The sequence below is a fragment of the Ailuropoda melanoleuca genome, chromosome 3 (assembly GCF_002007445.2).
Source record: "Ailuropoda melanoleuca isolate Jingjing chromosome 3, ASM200744v2, whole genome shotgun sequence".
Taxonomy (NCBI): domain Eukaryota; kingdom Metazoa; phylum Chordata; class Mammalia; order Carnivora; family Ursidae; genus Ailuropoda; species Ailuropoda melanoleuca.
The window spans coordinates 113,630,904-113,645,784 of record NC_048220.1 but is presented as its reverse complement, the minus strand read 5'-3'; the positions used below and the strand labels follow the sequence as shown (position 1 = coordinate 113,645,784).

Here is a 14,881-nt window from a genome sequence, read left to right as displayed (position 1 = left end):
TAAAACCAGAAGTAGATATCACCCACCAAAATGGCTAAACTTAACAGAAAATTCCAAATGCTGACAAGGAAGCAGAGCAATTGGGAATCACACACTACTCAGAGGGTGCACTAAACAGTCTCTTTGGAAAACTATTTGGCAGTCTCTATTAAAGTTGACTACCAGGGCATCTTGACTTCAAGCCGCACATTAGGTATAGAGGTTATTTAAAAGTAAAATCTTTGGCGGGGCAGGGGGAGAAGAGTTGGCTACCCCATGTCCTTGTAATTCCATCCTAGTATGTCCCCAACAGAAACAAGGGCAAATATCCACCAAGACATGGATAAACAATCTAGCAGCCCTATTCACAAAAACCCAAAAGTGGAAACTACTCAAATGTTTATCAAGAGACAAAGCAGAAGACAAAAAAAAAAAAAAGACAAATGGGACTGTGGTGTATTCACACAATGGAATGCTAGGAGAATAAGTTACCTTCAACTATGAGCTACAACATGGATTAATTTAAATGTTGAATAAAAGCGTGAAACAAAGATATTCAGTAGGACTCCAATTATACAAACTTTGAAAACAGGCAAAACGTTAAGTCAAAATAGTAATTAACCTAGGAGAGCAGTAATGATTAAAAGGGGCTGGAAGTAGTTCTGGGAACATAGATGATATTTCTTGATTTGGATGCTGGCTGCCTGAGTGTTCATTTCATGAAACTTTGAGCTAACCTTATGTACGCTATTCTGTGTTAAAGATCAATAAAACTAAGAAATTAGGAAACATAAGACTTCTGCTAAAGTATCACCATTTCTTTAACCCTCTAATGGTTCCTGCCCCACTTATATACAATTAATTGCTATGCATTTACCCAGGACATATTTCTTTCTATCTATCCCAATTGTGCTTTGTATTTTCTCCCACTTAAGAAAAATGTGATCAATTTTTTTAAGTTCTTAAATTGACAAAGATGAATCTGAAAGTTTAAAAGTTCTTCGGACCAGTGTAAACACTTTATCAAAACCCCTTACGTTTCTTCATAACAGTAGTTAATTAGAACCAGAAACACTTCTGTTTTAACAGAGCCCAGATGTGTAACATTCAAAAGCCTACCTCAAATTAGTCTGCAACAAAACCATGGTTTAATTTAGCCTAAAAGTACCAATCAGCTATCTTGCTAAAATCAAATTTAAAAATCACCTTTGCCAGGCCATTATTCTACAGACTGTCCATTAAGTCTGAACACAAACTTTAGTTTTATATATTGAAAGTGCCCTCAACTATACCCTGTATAGCCTAGAAATACTCTACAGATACTGGGAATACAGCAGTAAAAAGAGACAAGGTCTATTCTCAATTTACATTCTGATATTCAGAATGTACAGAACACGATAACTACAAAATATATTCCTGAATCAGTTGTCTCCTCATGAGTTCAAAGAATTCGTAATAAAATGTTTTTATGTGTAGAAAGCACCAGCATACTGATGAAATACAGTAATAACCACATTATCCCAATAATACCCACATTATCCCAGTAATACTAACTCAGAATTGTAGTAAAAAGGCCTACTTACTGTATAATTAGAAGAATAACCTGATGGGTAAAATTCAGGAGCATTCGCAGACAGCTTAGACATTAATACAGGAGCCACAACCACCTGGGGTTTAGCCATTGCTGACTCCAAGTTCTGCTGTGGGATATTATCCTGTGAACTAGGTGGAGCTCTCAGGGGCCTCGTTTGTTCTGAGAAAGGAAAAACGAGGTGTTAGACGCATTCATTCCTTTGTATAGCAACTTACTATCTACTGAAAAACCAAATGAGAAGGGCTGGTTTTTAAGAGTTAAACAAGAACGGTCACGAATTTTAAGGTTAACGCCAGGATATATACAGAGAGCCCGCAAAAAGGAACAATAGACTTGCTTTAGCTCATTTATGGCCATACCTGCCTCCTAAATGAATGCTTGAGGGCTTGCTTTTCCTTTTTTCTCTCTTAAGGAGTCGGTTAAAAAGAGGTGGTTGCTCGCCTAAGGTCTCCCTTTCCAGGGCTGGGAGGGGGAGGCGATTTTTACTTCCTCCCCGGACAGCAGAAGTCGGAGACCGCGCACGGGGCCCCTCCCCCAGCCGGGGCGCACAAAGGATTCCTGCAGCCACCTTCCAAACCCCGTTCCGGGCCCGTCCCCACCCCGTTAACAACCGGGCCCCTAAGGGGAATGCTTTCGGGGAACGGGGGTGGGGGAGAGAGGAAACAGCGCGCCGCTTTCGGCGCGGGCGGAGGGCCGTGGGGAAGCGTTGGCCCGGGAGGACGGGGTCCCCTAGAGCGGCTCCGTACCTGGGAGCGCCCCGGGCCGGGGAGGCCTCTGGGGGCCGGCGGGGACCTCGCACTGGGCCCCTGGCGGCGGGGCCGTCCTGGGCTGGCGCAGCGGCGGCGGCTGCAGAAAGCCCGGGGCTTTGGGCTGCGGCGGCGGCTGGTGCCGCGGCCGCTCAGCAGGCCCCGCTCCGTTCGGGAAACCGCCGCCCTCAGGCCCGCCCCCTCCGCGGCCCAGGCCCCGGCTCCGGCCCCGACCAGCACCTGGGGCCCGATCGAAACCGTCCGACATGCTCCTCCTCCTCCTCCTCCGCCGGGGGCCGCTGCCGCTGCGCTCGGGAGAGGACGCGGGCGGGGGGGGCGAGGGGGGAGGCGCCGCGGGCCGGCTCTCGCCGCCGCGCTCACTCGGCCCTCATGGAGGAGGAGGTTGGCGGGTCCCTGCTCGGCTCCTCGGCGCTTCGGGCGGAGCGGACCGCAGCTGGAGCACCCTCCGAACCCGCCGCTCCAGAGCGCCCGCCCCCCGCGGCTGCCCTCGGCTTTTCGATTCTCCCCCAAACCCTGCTTCCCCGCCTTCGGCGCGGCGGGGGCGAAGGCGGGTCACAGCGGCCCCCCGCGGCCCGGAGGCCCCGGGCGCGCCCGCCGCGTCTGTCCCAATTCGCGGCCGGCTGGGAGCCGCGGCCCAGCAGGCCGCCTCGGGAGCGGCGTCCCGACCGCCCGACAGCCCTGCTTGCCGCGGGCTCCGGGCGGGAGCATCTCGTTCCCCGCGGCCTTGCCGAGGGCAGAGAGGGGCGCTTACCCCAGGCGGGCCCGACCTACGCGGTGGTTCTCAGGAGAGAAGTGCGAGACTGACGGTTGATGCCAGGAAAATAAAAATACGGGGGGAGGGGGCGTGGAGGCAGCGCCAGGGTTCGCGGACGCGCACCTCCGTGGGCGCGCAGGTGTGTTCAATGACCCGGTGCCGGCCCGCGGGAGGACTGGTCCGGAAGGAGGGCTCTGGGGAAGCTCTGCCACCTGCCAGGTTGGCGGCGGCGAGGGGAAGGAGGAACGCAGTTAAAATGCACTTCCCTTGCCCCCGCCCCTTTCAATTCACAGCAGGTATTTACCCTAGTAGGTCGTACCTATGCTGCCCAGGCTTCAGTCTTCTCCCTTTCCTCCTCGCGTCCAGAGATGTTCAGAAAATGCACTACCTTTCAATGAAATTCCCCTCTTTTTTGTCGTCTACGAGTTCTGTCCAATAAAAATATAGTGTGAGCACAGATGCAAGCTGCTTATGTAATTACACATTTTCTAGAAGCCACATTAACGAGTAAAAAGAAACAGGTGAAATTATTTTAATGACTTATTTTACCCCAATTTATCCAAAATGGTAGCATTTCAACATATAACTAGTACAAAAATATTGATAAGATGTTTTCTCTTTTTTGGTACTAATCAAATTCCACTCTGTATTTTACACTTTCAGCATGTCTCCGTTGGAATTAGGCACATTTCAAGTGTTCAAAAGGCACATGTGGCTAGTGGCTACCGCATTGCACAACAGAGTTCCAGGCGTTTTTTACGTGGAAATTATTGTTTTTGTCAGGAGTGACAGCGATGAAGACAAATATGAATATAAATATAAAAGTGAGAAGGCGAAAAAAAAAATCCATTTCTTTACGGTTATATTCAAACAGCCTCACGAACTTCGGTTGTGGCCCTTTATATTAAGCCGGGCTTAAAATGTTTTTCAATCTTGTCATCTTGAGAATCATTTCAATTAGGAACAAAACTCTTGTTAACCATTTTCTCTTCGTGCTAATAAAAAAAAACATTAACATCTTTACCTAAATAAGTGAGAAGAATGGCTTTAATGAGGGCAATCATAAATAAATGATTCATGCTGTTGATTGTTGACAAAAATAACGAAGTCAGGGAAGGGAGCCAACAAAAAGTATGGTTCCTTGGTGTAGAGAAAGAATGTAGGATTCAAAGTGGGCCAGAGCTTGATTTGGATCCTGGTCTTGACCCTGAAGGCCTTTGTGATCCTGGGTAAGCTAGGGATTCGGCTTCTCTGAGCCTCATTTTCCTCGTCTTTAAAATAATGAGTATGTTGTAGCACTCAGCATATATTACAAAGACAAGATTACAGTGTAGAAATTAGATGAGGTGATACTCAGCACGTTAAAATCCATTCTTTTATGTAGTGGTCAGTCACTTCTTACAGGGACTTTTCTCTTCAATAGGGAAGACAAACTATACTTAGACACAGTGAGAGTAAGTTATCCTGATATTTCACTGAACTAGATGCCCTCATCCCGTCCCAGGCTTTCGTTTGCATTGATCACCCTTTTGTTCTCCTTAGAACTTTGATGATGAGTAGCACTTTTTTTTTTTTTAACACCTGAGACGTTCTTATTTGAGAATAAGTCTACTCCGCATCCGTGGTGACATCAGGGTATTTTTATAGCCACCTTTTGTTAGATAAGGTTGTTAATTGAGATGTTATCCTTTGCCTTCTCCCAATTTACCCTTATGTAACTTTAGCTCTATTCTTATGAGATGTAAAAGGTGGCCTCAGAGATAACAAGGATGGACTTAGCCTCATTATAATAACAAGAGCTAATATTTAGTAAGTGCCAGCCACTGTTTCAAGAGCTTTACTTTATCATTTTATTGAATCCTTACATCCTTAAATTAGGCATTCCAATTATCCCCATTTACAGAAAAAGTGCCAAGATATTGCAAGGACTATATCCATCTGGGGGCTGTTATAGAGCTAAGTGGAGGTGGTTGGTATTGCAAAATGCCAAGAGGCCAGGGACACCTGTCTGGCTCAGTTGGTAGAGCATGCAACTCCTTTTTTTTTTTTTTTTTTTTTTTTTCTAGGAGAGGGAAAGGCAGAGAGAGAAAGAGGAGGGGGAGAGGGAGAGAGAGAATCTTAAGCCGGCTTGAGACACCCAGGCGCCTCATTCGAGTATGCAATTCTTAATTTTGGGGTTGTGAATTGGAGCCCCACATTGGGGGAAAGATTCCTCTAAAAAAATGCCAGGAGGTCACACACATACAAACATAAGTACCATATAGGACTCTCTGGAGAGAATCATTAAAAAGGTCCTTCTCTACATTTATGCCTTTCTTATTGATTTATGAGGGTAGGGCTAAATTTGGAGAGTTGGAAAATATGTTATAGTATGGGAAAAGGTTGTACTGTAAACCATGGAAAGGATTTGTTTCCTTAAACTGGGTTTGAAAGATGTTTTCCAGGAAGACTTATCCAAGCTGTCTGGTGTTAGATGCCTCCCTTATGATAGTTGTACCTTGGAAAAACTGTGTCTTGGCACTAAGCATGCTAGAGTGTTTGGTCTGTTTCATACTTGGTCTATTCTCTATCCTCTTCATTAAACTACTTCTGAAGTCAGAGGACACCTTTTTTTTTTTTTTTAAGTAATCTGTACACCCATAGTGGGTCTTGAAATCACAACCTCAAGATCAAGAGTTGCATGCCCTACTCACTGAGCCAGCCAGGCACCCCAACCAGAGGACCCCTTTTCATCTCTACACCCTTAGATCTTAGCCCAGTACTTGGTACACAATAGGCTTTTAAGGGTGATAGGAATCACCTGCAATAGTGCTTTTCCTTGGGTCACTAGTATAGTGATGATAAAAAAAAAGACTGGTTTTCTTTTATAGTTTTTGAAAGATTTAAATTAAAAGAAGATTATTTTTTAAAAAAGAAGATTGGTTTTCATAAACCTAGCAGAACTTAATGGTTTCAAGGTCATCATTGGACCAGCCTTTCAAATGCAGCTAACAGGAGAAAGTTGTCATAAATATGGGGGAGAAAATATTTGCAAGCCATATACTGACAAAAGACTTGTATCTAGGGGCCCCTGGGTGTCTCAATTGGTTGGGCATCTGCTTTCAGCTCAGGTCATGTTTTCAGGGATCCTGGGAATTGAGCCTCGGCAGGGAGTCTGCTTCTCCCTCTGCCCCTCCCCCCACCCTGCTCATGCTCTCTCAAATAAATAAATAAAATCTTTAAAAAAAAGGGAAAAAAAGACTTGTATCTAGAATATATGAAGAACTCTCAAAACCCAACTGTCAAAGAATAATCCAGTTTGGAAATGGGCAAAATACATGAATAGACATTTCACTGAAGAGAATGTACAGATGGCATTTAAGCCCATGGGGGAAAAATGTTTGATATCATTAGCTATCATGTAAATGAAAAAACCCCAGTGAGATTTCACTTCCTACTTATCACAATGGTTAAAGTGGAAAATAGTGACAACACCGAATGCTTGCGAGAATGTAGAGAAACTAGAAACTGAGTCACTCATACACTGCTGGCGGGAATGTAAAATGGTATAAGCATTCTAGAAACTATTTTCTGGCAGTTTCCTTAAAAATTATATGTATAACTACTATACAACCCAGAAATTGCACTCATGGGGATTTGTGATGGTTAACTTTATGTGTCAATTTGACTGGTCCATGGGATGCCCAGATATCTGGTTAAGCATTATTTCTGGGCATGTCTGTAAGTGTGCTCCTGAAAGAGATTAGCATTCAAATGAGTAAATCAGATGGCTGTCCCCAAAGTGTCAAATTATCCATTGAAGGATTAAGGAGAGCAAAAAGGAGAAGGAAGGGAGAATTCCATCTCCCCATCTGATTGCTTGGGCTAAGACATTGGTCTTCTGGCCTTGGACTGAGACTTACACCATTGGTGCTCTGGTTTTCAGGCCTTCAGACTTGGATTGGAACCATACCATTAGCTTTCCTGGGTCCCCAGCTTGCTAACAGCAAATCATGGGTTGTTTCAGTCTTCATAATCATGTGAGACAAATCTGAGGATTGGTTTTGAATATTACCATATCATGGAATTTACCTGCTAATATGTTTTAGATTTGCTTGAGGTCTGTCACCCTTTCTTTTCTATTTCCCTCTTGGAATGGGAATATCTGTCTTATGCCTGTCCCACCATTGAATTGTGGAAGCACAAAACTGGTTTCATAGCTTCACAGCTGGAGAGGAATTTTGCCTCAGGATGAGTGGTACCTTGAATCTCATCCATATCTGATTTAATATTTATTTGTTTGTTTGTTTATTTATTAGTTTCTACACCCAGTGCAGAGCCCAATGTGGGGCTCGAACTCATGACTGTGAGATCAAGACCTGAGCTGAGGGGCGCCTGGGTGGCACAGCGGTTAAGCATCTGCCTTCAGCTCAGGGCGTGATCCCGGTGTTATGGGATCGAGCCCCACATCAGGCTCTTCTGCTGTGAGCCTGCTTGTTCCTCTCCCACTCCCCCTGCTTGTGTCCCCTCTCTCGCTGGCTGTCTCTCTGTCAAATAAATAAATAAAATCTTAAAAAAAAAAGGGGCGCCTGGGTGGCACAGCGGTTACGCGTCTGCCTTCGGCTCAGGGCGTGATCCCGGTGTTACGGGATCGAGCCCCACATCAGGCTCCTCCACTATGAGCCTGCTTCTTCCTCTCCCACTCCCCCTGCTTGTGTTCCCTCTCTCGCTGGCTGTCTCTATCTCTGTTGAATAAATAAATAAAATCTTAAAAAAAAAAAAAAAAGACCTGAGCTGAGATCAAGAGTTGTACACTCAGGGGCGCCTGGGTGGCACAGCGGTTAAAGCGTCTGCCTTCGGCAAAAAAAAAGAGTTGTACACTCAACCAACTGAGTCACCCAGGAGCCCCTAGATGATATTTAGATGAAATTTTGGACTTTAGATTTTAGACATAGTGCTGGAATGAGTTAAGATTTTGGGGGTTCTTGGAATGGAATGAATATATCTTGCATGTCAGAAGGGCTTGAACTTTTTAAGAAGGGCAGAATGCAATGAATGTTTATGTCTCCTCCAACTTTATATGTGAAATCTGTAATCCCCATTATGATGATATTTGGAAGTAATTAGGTTTAGATGAGGTCATGAGGATAGAACCTCCATAATGGGCCTTTTGTGCCTATAAGAAAAAGGAAGAGACCAGAGACTTTTCTCTTTGCACTATGTGAGGAAGAAGATGGTCATCTGCAAACCAGGAAGGGGGCTATCACCTAAACCTGACCATGCTGGCACCTGATCTTGGACTTCCCAGCCTCCAAAACTGTGAGAAATAAATTTGTTTTTTAATCCACCTAGTCTGTGGTGTTACTTTAAAACAGCTCAAACTAAGCATTACCCCAAAGAAATGAAGATTTATGTTCACACAAAATCCTGTACCCAAATTTTAATCACAGCTTCATTCATGCTATTCCCAAACTGGAAACAACCTACATGTTCTTTAATGGATAAATAGTTAAACTGTGGTGCATAGACTACTACTCAGCAAGAAGAAGGACAATTCCTGAGACACACACAGCCCTCACAGGAATTACACTGAGTGGGGGGGGGGGGGAAGCCAATCTCAAACAGTTATTGTGTGATTCCATCTATACAACCTTGAAACGACAAAATTATAAAGATGGACAATAGTTTAGTGGTTGCCAGGGATGAAGGAGGGGCTGGGGTTCAGAGGGAAGTGGTGTGACTACTAAAAGGGTAGATATTATGAAGAATCTTTGTAATGGAACTGTTTTGTTCTTGACTGTGGTGGTGCTCACATGAATCTACACATTTGAAAACATTGCATAGAACTAAATACATGTGCATGTGTGTACACACACACAAATGAGTGCATGGAAGACTAAGGTAGGCATATCGTCAATTTCCTGAATGTGCTATTATATTGTAGTTATGCATGGTTATGTAAGATATTACCATTGGGGGAAACTGGGTGAAGAGTAAGAAGAGTAAGATCTCTCTCTATTCTTTTTTTTTTTTTTTTAGATTTATTTATTTATCTGAGAGAGAGAGAGCAAGTACAAGTGGGAGGGGAAGAGGGAGAGGGAGAGAGAATCTTAAGCAGACTCTGTGTGGAGCCCAATGTGAGGCTCCATCTCAGACCCTGAGATCATGACCTGAGCTGAAAACAAGAGTCGGATGCTTAACCAACTGTGCCACCTGTGGGGCCCTCTCCATATTATTTCTTATAACTGCTTGTAAATCTAAATTATCTCTAAATAAATAGTTTAAAAAACTGAACATATATAAATAAACCTTGTTCCATCTCATTCCATCACTCCCTATGCTTTCCTAGCTAGTTTAGTTCACTCCTCCCCACCCAAATTATCATGGCTACATATATATAATGAATTAGTGGGGGCATCATTAAGAGAGAAGAATTAGCTGGCACGTTTGTTCTCTTGGGTCTCATTTGTGTAAATTATCTTCCACTCCTAGTCTCTTGGGCCTGCTATGAAATGTAGTCCCAGCCAGTCAGCACTTGACTCCCATTTGGATCAAGGCTCCAACCCATCTTTGAGTCTGAGATAGCCAGGAATGCTATTTGGGATCTCTCCAACATTGGCTATGCTTACTTGTTTAATGTCGATCTCTTTGCTGGACTACAATTTCGTGAAGACAGGAATTCATTCATTCACTTATTCATTCATTCAGTAAAAAAAAATTTATGTAGGTTCCATGTCCAAAGTGGAGCCCAACATAGGGCTTGAACTCATGACCCTGAGATCAAGACCTACACTGAGATCAAGAGTCAGATGCTTAACTGGTTGAGCCACCCAGATACCCCTCAATCAGTAAATATATACTGCATGTCTACTGCTCTAGTGCTGAGGATAAGGACAGGTGTGAGATTAGTAGCTGTGAGGTGCCTGAGACTAGAAGCAGGAAGACCTGTGATGGTGGTAGCAGAAATTCGAGAGGGAAATGATGATGGTGATTAAGGTGGTGGTAGTGGGGTTGGAGAGAAGGGCCAAATTCAAGAAATGTTTCTGAAGAAGTTGACAGATGTATGCAAGGCTTACTGAGAAGCCAGAAATAAGGATGACCCCAGGATTCTGTCTTTGATCCTTCAGTCTCCAAAAGTGGGCATACCAGAGGAGGGCAGGTTCAGTGAAAAAGGGGACTCTCACTAGCTCCATTTTGGACATTTCACTTGGCACTTGGAGCATCCAAGTGGAGTTGTTCAGGACATAGGTAAATTACGGAGTTAGAGTTCGGAGGACTATTGCCTAGAGTTAGATATTTGAGAGCTGAAGCACAGGAGAAATGAGATAACTTAGGGAAAGTGGATAGAGGCTGAAGAGGAAAGAGAAGCACACATTCAGGGTTGGGTTGAAGAAGAGGGATCTGTGCACTCTGTTTACATAGGTGTTGGATGCTACAGAGAGACCAAATAAAAGTAGGGTTATGAAGAATCCGTAAAAGAGCTTGAGCATTCCATTCACCTTGGCAGGTATGTGCTGCCGGGGCCACTAACCAGCTAACGACAGTCTCTAGGAACCAAGTTCACCTTCACCAAGTGATCACCCAATTATCTCTCTAAATTTTCTCTTTGAGAAGAACAATCACAACAATAATAGCTAATATTCAGCACTTACTTTGTTCTAAGTAAACATTTTACATGAGTTATCTCATTTAATGACCTCATTTAATCTCCCAAACAACGCTGTGAGGTGGGTACTATTATTTACGTCATGTTATAGATGAAAACACTGAGATTGAGAGAGCTTCATTAACTTGCCTAAGATCACATAAATAGTGAGCAACCCAGTTCTGTTAAGTCCAGAGTCCACAAGCTACACTTTATCTCCAGAATAAGTGGGTCACAGAGACGCAGATATTCTATTCTATTTGAGTTATATTTCTCACTGTAAATTAATAAATAGGCAGTCTCATGAAATTCGCAAATGGAATAATTTTGCGGATTTGCGATTGATTTGGGCACAAGCAGTTGTCAGTATTAGGAAGTACTGACAGCTCTAAACCTGCCAGTAAAATTTTAAAATGAGAGAGATATGGGAAGTTTGTAAGGCAAATATATTAAAGATGTTTTGTTGCTATTGTAGTTTCTTTTTCTTTTAAAGACAGGAGAATGATGCGTTTGTTAGCTAAAGACAATGAGGAAGGAGAGAAAAACATTATGGGAAAAGGGGGAAACTGAGGGAACAATAGACCAGAGGAAGAGGCAGGTCACAAATTCAGAGTATAAGTGGCAGAATTGACTTTTGATGGGGGAAAGCTTTTTCACTAAGAAATGGAAGCAGATGCAGAGAAATTGCGGGAGAGGGAGGGTGCTGGAAACTTAGGATGATCTCCATGTTCTCAAGTAAAAAGGGAGGGAATCTCTTTACTGTGAGGGTGCGAGACATACAAAGAGGGAGTTTGAGGAAAGTGCCAATGGTTGCAAATGCTCCTCTAGGAGAGGAAGCTGCTTCCAAAATGGGCCAGTTCACAGAACTGCTGGGGGCTGCAAAAAGTCCCGCTGAGGTTGGAGACCAGGGATTTGCAGGGGTAATGCTCTGAATGTTTTGTGATTTTCCTCTAGCAACTCTTGACAACCCAATGTAGGAATTGAGAAGCCTGTTGGTGGGAGTGAAATTTCATTACGCAGTTAAGGCAGGAGAGTAAAGTCAGAAGGGGCTGAGGGGCTGCTCGTGGCTTAAACTAAATAGAGAAAGGATTGAAAATGAAAGATAAATGATAGATTGGAAGAAAAAAGGCAATTAAGAGTCAGAAAGAAGGGAATTGGAAAGAAAGAAAGTGGTGGTCAGAGCATGAGATCTGAGTTGAAAATTTTAGAGGAAGCTCTAGGTGAATGATTACAACAGGCGACATTCTACTAATTGCACAATTCAACTAATTGAACTGAAGTGCTCGCTGGCTAGCAACAAGGTAATGTAATTGCTAGAAGTGCTATTTTCAGGGTCTAAATATGGCATTCAAAAGACAATTAGGAACATCAATGTTTAATGTATAAATATCAAATAAGAGGCCTTTTGCTACTGATGTGTTCTATTTCCCTATCTCTTTGGCACAGTCTATGTACTGTTCTTTTTGTTGGCACAAGGCCAAAAGCCCGTACACTTGATATTTGAACAACATGGGCTTGAACTATATGGGCTCACTCATGCGCAGATTTTTTTTCAATAAATATATTATGGTACTGTAAACATATTTTCCTTATGATTTTTAAAAAATATTTTATTTATTTATTTGTTGGAGAGAGAGAACACAAGCAGGGGGAGTGGCAGGCAGAGAGAGAAGCAGGCTCCCGCTGAGCAGGGAGCCCAATGTGGGACTCGATCCCAGGACCCTGGGATCACGACCTGAGCCGAAGGCAGACGCTTAACCGACTGAGCCACCCAGGCATACCTCCTTATGATTTTCTTAACATTTCCTTTTCTCTAGCTTACTTTATTATAAGAATACAGTATACAATACACATAACATACAAAACATGTTAATTGTTATGTTCTTGGTAAGGCTTCAGGGCAACAGTAGGCTCTTAGTTAAGTTTTGGGGAAGTCAAAAGTTATATGCAGATTTTCAATTATGGGAGATGGGAGACAGTCAGTGCTCTTAACCCTTACATTTTTCAAGGGTCAATGGAATCTTCTTTCTGTTTCAATTCTTATAGGGCATTCACAATGTTTTTTTTTTCCTCTTAACAAATACGTGTTGGCTGCCTAGTGAAGCCAGACAGCTTCATGAGCCCGAGAACAAGAGTTGTAACCTCCTGTGTGCCTGGATGGCTCAGTCAGTTAAGTGTCTGCCTTTGGCTCAGGTCATGATCCTGGGGCTCTGGGACTGAGTTCCCAGTCTGGCCTCCCTGCTCAGCGGGGAACCTACTTCTCCCTTCCCTCCCCTCACCCCCCCTTCCGCTCGAGCGCTCTCTCTCTCTCCTCTCTCTCTCTCTGTCTGAAATTAAAAAAAAAAAAAAAGAGAGAGAGAGAGAGAGAGTTGCATCCTTCTCCAGCTGAGCCAGCCAGGGACCCCTGCCCATTCTCTGGATATTTCGAAAGCTGTTGAGTTTTGAGGGTTCTTTATACACTCTACATATACGTCCTTTGAAGATAAGTGTTCTGCAAATATTTTCCCCCATTCTGTAGCTTGTCTTTTTAGTCTCTTAACCTGGTCTTTTGTAGGTTTTCTCGTTTTGATGAGATACAATTTATCAGTTTTTCCTTTTATAAATCATACTATTGGTGTCAAGCCGTGCCGGAGATCCTGAAGATTTTTCTCTCTCTCTCTTTCTTTCTTTCTTTTTTTTTTTTTTTTAAAGGTTTTGTGGTTTTATAGACGAACCAACATGAGTTTGCTCCTTGATGAGTCAGAAGTTGCACCAGGTTGAGTTGTTGCACAAAGAGAACTTTCATTTGTAGCAAATGAGATCATAGGGAATGGCTTCCAAGCTGTGACTCCCTGAGAGGGTGAGTGGGTTCCTTTGGGTCAGGGTTAGGATAAATACTTAGATAGAGAAGCCTTGTCATGGGGGGAAGACGAGCGCATAAGGTCATTCCTGCGTCTTAAGGAAACATGCCTATCGGAACATTGTATGTTATGTAAATGAGGCTGAGGCTCCTCCGGGGGCGGAGTCTGTACTATAATTAGGTCAAGGTAGTTGTAAGTCATTCCATAGGTCAGACCCCGGTCCATCTGCACTGTTGCGAGCCAGGTTTAGCTCAAAGGGTCTTGGTGGTCTGGCCAGCGGGGAGGTTTTGGCAGCGCAGTTTGCCATCACCCGGGAGTGGTTTCAGGTTTCATGTGCTGGAGTCTAGAGGCAAATGTAAGACCAAAGTTAGTGGGTACAAACAGGTGGGCAGTGAAGGTCGGGTCTTGGGGTCCAGCTGGTGACAGTTTTACATTAAAGTCTGTATTCCATTTGGATTTAATTATTGTATAAACTGTGAGATTTAGGTCTAGGTGGCGTGTTTGTTTGTTGCCTGTGGATGCTCATTTACTTCAACACCATTTCTTGAAAAGGCTGTCTTTCCTCCATTGAATTATTCTTGCATCTCAGCCAAAACTAAACTGGACACACTTCTGGAAACCTGTTATGGGCCAGACCCTGGGCTATCTTCTTTACAGTAGTTTTTTTCTCCTCTTTCAACAACCTGCAAAATCGTTATTTAGCACCTGTTCTGTGCAAGCACTGTGCTAGTTTGGAGAAGACACGAACAAGGTTACCTGGAAGGCTTCACAGAGGAAGAGACAAGCATGAGCACAGTCTGCAAAGAATAGGGAGAACAGGGAGAGCTTTCCAGACTGAAGAAAAGGCACATCAAATGGCTAGGGGGTGTAGAACAGCTTTGTACATTTAGGAAGCAGCAAGGATATCACAGCTAAAAGGAGAGGAACAAGAGAGCATTTTCTCATGTTGAGTTTAAAATACCTGGGGATATCTCAGTGGAAATGACCAGCAGGCAATTGGCTACATGGGTCTGGAGCTCAAGAGAGAGATTCAGGCTGGATGCTAAGCTTTGTTTGTCATTGTTGTTGTTTTTGTTTTTTAAGATTTTTATTTATTTGTCAGAGAGAGAGACAGACAGACAGAGAGAGCACAAGCAGGGGGAGTGGCAGGCAGAGGGAGAAGCAGGCTCCGTGCTGAGCAAGGAGCCTGATGCGGGACTGATTCCAGGACTCTGGGATTATGACCTGAGCTAAAGGCAGACACTTAACCGACTGAGCCACCCAGGCGTCCCTGGACACAAAGCTTTGGAAATTTCATAGCACAGTTGACATTGGATTGCCCGG

At 43.8% G+C, this 14,881-nt stretch overlaps 1 protein-coding gene across 4 annotated transcripts in view; it reads right to left on the bottom strand.

The window, feature by feature from the left end:
* PAIP1 (poly(A) binding protein interacting protein 1) overlaps positions 1–3,325 on the bottom strand; it is a 29,433-nt gene extending 26,108 nt beyond the window's left edge. Inside the window, exons 1-2 of one of the 4 annotated variants that reach the window (XM_034656947.1) lie at positions 3,092–3,325; positions 1,563–1,732 (exon numbers count right to left, since the gene is read on the bottom strand). In XM_034656947.1, the coding sequence (XP_034512838.1) occupies positions 1,563–1,661 (99 nt within the window). In that variant the 5' untranslated portion in view covers positions 1,662–1,732; positions 3,092–3,325. Of the gene's footprint in view, positions 1–1,562; positions 1,733–1,932; positions 2,083–2,319; positions 2,865–3,091 lie in introns of those variants that run through there. The other 3 variants (XM_034656945.1, XM_034656946.1, XM_034656948.1) reach the window with 3 other exon arrangements.
* Positions 3,326–14,881: the final 11,556 nt, after the last annotated feature.